We start from the raw sequence: 7,215 nt of genomic DNA on the forward strand, positions 1-7,215 counted from the left end.
TAGGAATGGGGTCTAAAAGACACGTTGATGGTTTGGAGGAAGCAGTTACTGAAGTTAACTTCAGAACTGTTACCTGCTGTGTGTCAGGTGCGTCATTACCTGCAGGTTGAGGCTGGCGTCCTCCATCACTCTCTCAGCGAGCGTGGGGATGTAGATTCCTCCGTAGCTCTCTCCGGTCAGGAAGAGCTCATTCTTGCTGTACTCTGGAAACAGGCGGAAGAACTCCTTCAGGGCCAGGTAGTTGTTCATCGACACCTGCAAAGAAAAAGAAAAAGCTGAACACCTGACCTCCGGGCAGCCAACCGGCAGCTGAGTCACTGAGGGTCACTGACCTCTGTGTCATTGGTGGCGTATTTCTGATCGTCCGAATAAGAGAAGCCGACTCCTACTGGGGACTCCAGGTACAACATGTTGGTAATCTGCACACAGATAGTCGACCAATCAGCTTTGACCTCAGCCGTGCGACCTCAACAAAAGTCACATGACAGCATACCTTGTTCCAGGCATATGGGTTGTACTCCAGCGTCGCACCGTCGCTCTGGATCTGAAATGACAAAAGGTCAGAGGTCAGGTGTGGAGTCACAGTATACCTGTAGGGGTCAGGTGGGCAGAGTTCACCTACCAGGAAGGGTCCATGTTCGGTCAGCAGTCCGTCCAGCGAACTGCAGCCGGGGCCACCATTCAGCCACAGCACCAGCGGGTCCGAGGACGGTTTGTTCTGCGACTCAACGAACCTGAGAACAGAAGAAGTGGTCAGCTGACGGTCAGGTGAGGCGTGTCTTCAGGCGTGTCTCAGGTACTGACCAGTAGTGCAGGTGTTTGCCGTCAGCCACACTCAGGTATCCAGAGTACTGCTTGAAGCTCGGCTGTTTCTGCAGACCTGGCAGGTACGTGATCTCGTCGGCCGCTGGGGCCGCTTCCATGCCGAGCCATGCGGACAGGAAGTAACATGACAACAGCAGCAGCTGCATCTGATAGCAGACAGGGAGTAAAAACATCCAATAAAAATGCTCCTCCTGAGATTTCACCTTTATAATACTGAGGTAACGTCCAGCAGCTGACGTCCACGTGTTCCTTTCACTTTTGTCACACGATCACATGACACACAGCACAAATGATGTCATCTCTCCTGCAGGACGTTACTGATTAGCTCTACTGTCAGTTTTACTGACTTTGAGCAGGTTATCACGGACAGATCACCAGAAACAAAACTGATCAAATGTGATTTCACAGAGCTGTCGGAGCCCTGCCAGAAAATAAAATAAATAACCCTAAAAAATCCAAACAAAACAAAAAGAAAGTAAAACTAAATAAAAAAAAGCAGGAGGCTGTCCTCAGCATCAGCCTTTCAGAAAGGAAACAAACTAGAAATTAAACCTCAGTGATGATGTTAACGTTTTAAAAGGGTTTTTCATCACTCAGTTTTATTACATCCAACCCTGATTTTAAGAAAGCGAACTTAAAACGCAAAGTTCAAAGTTCACCCGTTCTCTGAGGTAAACCTGTAAAACACGAGCACAGCAGGATCTCACACGCACACGTTAAATTAGGCAGAAATTTAAATGAAGACTGGTGGGTTCCTCTGACGGCCACGAAACACGTGATTTCAGCAGGAAGTGAGGTTTGTGTTCGCGGACTGATCACGAGACTTTCTGATTGGGGATCGATCAGAAGTCACGTGATTACTTTCCCGCTGAATGAACGAAAAGTTACGATTTGGTTGAAAAGTTGATTCTGTTCATCTGGACGTTTTACTTTCGGACGTGACTGAGCATGCGCCAAGAAAATTTACATTTGCAGTTTTTTGAACGGAGTTTGGCAGAAACACGCAGTTCATGTCAGAATAACTGTTCAGCGACCGGAAACGGGTTTCAGTTTCAACACGAAACGTTTTCGACTCACAATCAGCTCGATTATCGATCAGGAAGCGATCAGTTTCTCAGAGTACTCGTTAACTGTCATGAAACAGAAGGCAGTGTGTGTGCGCGCCCTGATACTCTCTCTCACACACACACACACACACACACACACACACACACATTTTAAACCCGGAAACGGGGACTATCACGCGCAGCATCAACTTTAACGTCTTAAATCAGACAGAATCCAAACGGACCTCTGAATGGAGACCTTCCTCTTTCACTCACCTCTTCTCTACGCGTCCACCTGCTTCACCTGGGCTCCTGCTCTGCAAATAAATTGGACACACCACGGTGAAGGAAAACAGCAGGTCATATGACAGCGGCAGGTCACATGACCCCTCCCTCCCCTCGGTTTTTTTTTTTCAAACTTTATTTGTAGGGTTTTTTAGGATAACTTTTTTTAAATTAACGATTAAGAACAATACGAATAAAGACTCTCGAAGAGGATAAAACAGTAGAAGAACATTCAAAACAACAGAAAGAGCACCAGAGGGGTGTTAAAAGTGCAGAATAACAACAAAAACCTTCCAAGAGTCCGTAAATCCCTGTTACAGTGTTCTAAGTCGGAAGGCGGCCTGGCCCTACCAAACTTTATGTATTATTATTGGGCTGCCAATATTGTGACAATATCCACCTAGATGCAGGCTTTTAGGGAGGGCAGAGGGCCGCCTTGGTCCACTATGGAGCTAGACGGTCATCTCACTATATCCCCTGTTGCAATAATGTGTTCAAGTCTACCAGTCAGTCACAATGTTAATTTTAAAGATCCTGTGGTTAAGAACTCTCTCAATGTCTGGTTTCAGTGTCTGCTCCCCTGTTGCATCAAATCTTTTTTACCAGCTCTGAGCGATGCAGGGTTCAAGGTTTGGTACAGCAGAGGAATTATCTGCTTCTCTGATCTGTTTGTTAAAGGGTCATTTTTATCCTTTGAAACATTATCTAAAGATTTTGGAATCCCAAAGACTCACTTCTTTAGATACTTACAAGCGCGTAGCTTTGCAATTAAACACTTCACTTCATATCCAAGTCTACCTAATTACTATCCACTTGAGGATTATTTGCAATTTCGACTTATTGCTAGAGGCCACATCTCTCAAATATATAGCACACTGCAGCATATAAAGGCAGACTCTGTGTCCACAGCCAGGAACGCCTGGGAGCTGGACTTAAACCTCCAGATCCCAGACGACCTATTAAACCTTAGTGTTAGCAGGATCCATAAATCCTCAATCTGTATACGGCATTGTATAATACAGTTTAAAATTCTTCACCAGGCGTACCTAACCAAAGCTAAACTAGCCAAAATATACAATACCTCTGATGATAGATGTCCGAGGTGCAAGCAATCACCCGCCACTATGAGCCATATGTTCTGGACCTGCTCTGATTTGAACTGGTTAAGTCTGGTTCTGGGAATTCGTTTTTAAAGCTCTTTCATATGTGTGTGGGAAAACAATTTATCCCAATCCGATGACAGCAGTCTTTGGTGTACTCCCAAACCAACACGGGATAACTTCTTATCAAATAAATGCAGTGGCTTTCTCATCTCTCCTGGCACGCAGGCTAATTCTTCTTAATTGGAAGGATTCAGGTCCGCCAGTGTTTGTCCAGTGGGTGAGAGAGGTGATGAGGTGCTTGCAGATAGAGCATTTGAGATACAGTTTGAGAGGGTCTCAAAGTAAATACTACAAAAGCTGGTCATCCTTTGTTGAATATGTGGAGAAGTTGTCATTTACTGAAGTATGATGTATTACTGCTTTTATCTCTGTTTGGGGGGTTTTCTCTTTCTTTCTTTAAAGCCACCTACTATCTATAGCAAGCCGGAAAGAACTGCGCACAATGCAGCCCCCTTTTATTTATGTATTTATTTTATTCTATTTTTGTTTTGTTTTGTTTTTTGGTGGGGTTTTGGTGTTTGTTTGTTTTTTTTGCCTTGTTCACATGGTAGTATTTTTTGTTTGTGCCCATAGATTATACATTTTCCTGCATCCAACTTGTTTGCCACTGCGAGTTATATTTTTCTGTACTTTTCTCACATTGGAAAATCATAAATAAAGTTGTCCAAAAAAAAAAGTGCAGAATAAGAAAAAGGGAGCACAGGCTAAACAAACAAACACCGGAGGCAAAGATGGAAACAGTAACAGATGACAAACACATCGTCTGATTTCAGTTTCTTTAGTCACATGATGTCTAAAGTCACTAATGAACCATGTGACGGACGGTTTACTATTTCTCCACTTGCTACAATGTATATGGTATTTACCTAATGTTAGTCACAGCAGAGATACGTGGATGTAAATGATCCGTATAGAAGGTAACATCAAATATATTAAACTGTGGGATGTCATTGACTTTCAGTGATAACCAGCTGTGCAGTTCTTTTTTTTAAACTCCATTTTTATTTATTTTTAATGAGCAGTGATGGATCCTACACTTCCTCCATACAACTGTGCCACATGTACAAGCAGACGCTCGCTCGCACAGGGCCAGTGTCCAGCTACAGCATGTTAAAGAAGGCAAGCATACATACATAGATACATAAGCACTCTTTGGCCTCATATGAGGCAGTCCTCCGGTCTCCCCGTTCCCTGTGCCATCCATAAATAAATGTGTGTGTGTGCCGAGAAAGAGAGCTCCCAACACTAGGTGGCGCTCTTCACTGTATTAACAAAGGCAGCATGGGTCCCCTGTTTCTCAAAAACAGGTCTCTGTAGTCTGAGTATGTAATGTGTTCCATCAGATAGGCACCACACACTTTCTGGATCCAGATGTTACATGTGGGAGGTTCTGGTTTTAACCACCTGATAGTTCTGGTTTTTAGGGCTGCAGTGAGTACTTTATTTAGCTGCTGAGTTTTGGCTTTGCAGTCAGTAAGTTCTGGACTCCTTCCCAACACTAGGACGTCATGGAATATTTACTTTGAAAACTGCCTCCACTTTAGGGCAGAGCCCAAATATATGGATATGGTTGGCAGAGTGTGTCCCACAGTTGCTCCAGCATGAACATGTGTTGGGCCCATCTGAGCGGTTCTGCTGTTCTGTAGAATCTGGTGATAATTTTCCATCTAAACTCTCTCCAGCTGACCAAAAAACAGCTGATACAGGATCAGAAAAAGAGCACAGGTCCACCTCAAATGTAAACCTCCTCAGATACTGGGTATATATTATTAATTACCTTAAAATGGGTTTGTTTAACTTTTGGGGGAACAGGCCACTTAACAAATTCCGAAAACGCTTTTTCCATGAGTGACTGATGCCCGTGAAGGCCTGCAGACGTCTACCCAAGTCAAACTCATGGAAAGGAATTGATTTGAAGTTCACACTAATAAACTTATTGTTACATTTGCTATCATTTAAATTACAGTTTCCCATTTTTAAACTTGGCAGCGCTGGTTTGACGTCAGAATATAACAATGTGTTGCATATTAGCTGCTTCAGAGCTAATGGGATAGCGTGACAAGCCTTTCTGTAATGTTTTAGTGGGCAGTCTAAATTGTGTCTCTTCAAAAAAGATACAAAATCCAATAAAGCACCATTAGAGTCCAACAAGTCAGTTACAAACAAGATGCCGCTCAAACCAGTTTCTGATCAATAATAACTTTCTGTTAGTGGTTTAAGTCTATTGTTCCACATTCTCAACATGTGGGGAGAGAAGTTGTGCAAAAATCATTTTCCAGGCGTAAAGAATCTGTTTATGGAAACTAGGTAGTTTAACAGGAATTGTACTGATCTCAGTCACATCCTAATAAAAAATCAATCCCTCGTAATCCTTGAATGAAGATCTGAGAATACGACACCACATGGAGTCAGCATGTGGGTGACAGATTAGTTGATGAGGTACATTGTAAATAAGCACTGTAGAGCAATGATCTAATGTGATCCCAGAAAAAGGAGTAAAATTCCACCATTAGCCCATCAGTTCCTGCTGATTTGGGTATTTGTTCGATTGCCTTGCCTTGCAAGTTTACCCTTCATATGATCCTTCACACCTTCATCCAATGTTCCAATAAAGCCTCTAAGACTCTCAGGAAACACAGTACCATTCACCGCTGAATAGTTGGACTTATAAAGGTTGCTGCAGAATTGTAATGTTTCCTCATTTACTTTGTCTTGGTCCTCAGTCAAATCTCCTCGATATCCAGTGATTGACTCTTCTTTTCAGTGTTTCTCTAAATTAAAGACGTAGGAAAAGTTTTTCTCTCCCTCCTCCATCCATCCAGCTCTTGAACGAACATAGGCGCCGTTGGTTTTCTCTAACAACAGTTTGTCACATTGGGATTGAAAATTATTTAGTTGTAATTGTTCATCCAGTGATGAATCCTGTTTCCAGCACAGCTTGTTAATGCCCTCAATAATGGTTTGTTGCTCCTGTCTTTTCTGTTTATTGGCACATTTGCTCATTTGAACTGCCGTCTGTTTCACTTGGACTCTGAACCATTCCTATTTGCTCACTTGTGACAAATCCAGTTGGTCTATTTCCACCATTAGATTTTTCACTTCAATACAGAAGTTGTCATTATGCAGAAGGCTGTTATAAAATTTCCAAGTAAGAGATCGATGTCTCTCTTCAGTTAATGAGATGGACAAGGAAATCAAACAGTGGTCAGTAAGAGGCTGAAACTTCACACCTGGAGATGTCGTTCATCAAACTGTTAGATCTTAACCAGTAATCAGTCCTTGAACATTGACCATTGTTCAGTTGAACCAAGTATAATGAGATGCAGATTATTCAGCCTCCAACAGTCAGTCACACAGACTGTGTCCCAATCCAGCGACCGCATGCTGTGGAGTACGCGCAGTTCGTGCACTACGTATGGCGCGTGCTAGGAAGTACGAGAAGTGCGGAAGTGAGAGGCTTGTGAAACAGGCCTTCGTCGCGCTGCCCAGGTTGCCTAGCAACCATGATACTAACCGCGAGAAACGTTTCATACAGCTTCGTGTGACAGAAATGAAGGAGAAATAGATTTTAAGTTAATTTTGTTTAAGACATCACTTTGATTAGCTGAGTATCTGAGGCTGAGGCCACAGTAAAAACATGGTTGTTGGGCTTCATTCCTGTGCTGAACACTCATTTAAGATTAGCTAGTAAATAACAATTAGCTGATGTTGTTCATGCGACTAAAGTCATCTCACTGTGGTAAAGTAAATATAATATGGCCAATATTATAGTATTGTCAGATTATTCTTAGTTATTACAGCAGAGCTTGAACTCTGGGTCAAAGATTCAAGTTGGAGTTATTTATATTTCCTATCACCTTAAATCTTCACTCAAAGACGAGTATCTGTGACAGTGT

The 7,215-nt window shown here is 42.7% G+C and overlaps 1 protein-coding gene across 1 annotated transcript in view; it reads right to left on the reverse strand.

Moving 5' to 3' along the window:
- ctsa (cathepsin A) overlaps positions 1–2,258 on the reverse strand; it is a 5,655-nt gene extending 3,397 nt beyond the window's left edge. The window contains exons 1-6 of the mRNA XM_005753655.2: positions 2,148–2,258; positions 805–971; positions 623–734; positions 494–544; positions 333–419; positions 100–255 (exon numbers count right to left, since the gene is read on the reverse strand). Coding sequence (XP_005753712.1) covers positions 100–255; positions 333–419; positions 494–544; positions 623–734; positions 805–971 — 573 coding nt within the window. The 5' untranslated portion in view covers positions 2,148–2,258. The remainder of the gene's footprint in view (positions 1–99; positions 256–332; positions 420–493; positions 545–622; positions 735–804; positions 972–2,147) is intronic.
- Positions 2,259–7,215: the final 4,957 nt, after the last annotated feature.

The sequence above is a fragment of the Pundamilia nyererei genome, unplaced genomic scaffold, assembly GCF_000239375.1.
Source record: "Pundamilia nyererei isolate P.nyererei 1_Seehausen unplaced genomic scaffold, PunNye1.0 scaffold00447, whole genome shotgun sequence".
Lineage (NCBI taxonomy): Eukaryota > Metazoa > Chordata > Actinopteri > Cichliformes > Cichlidae > Pundamilia > Pundamilia nyererei.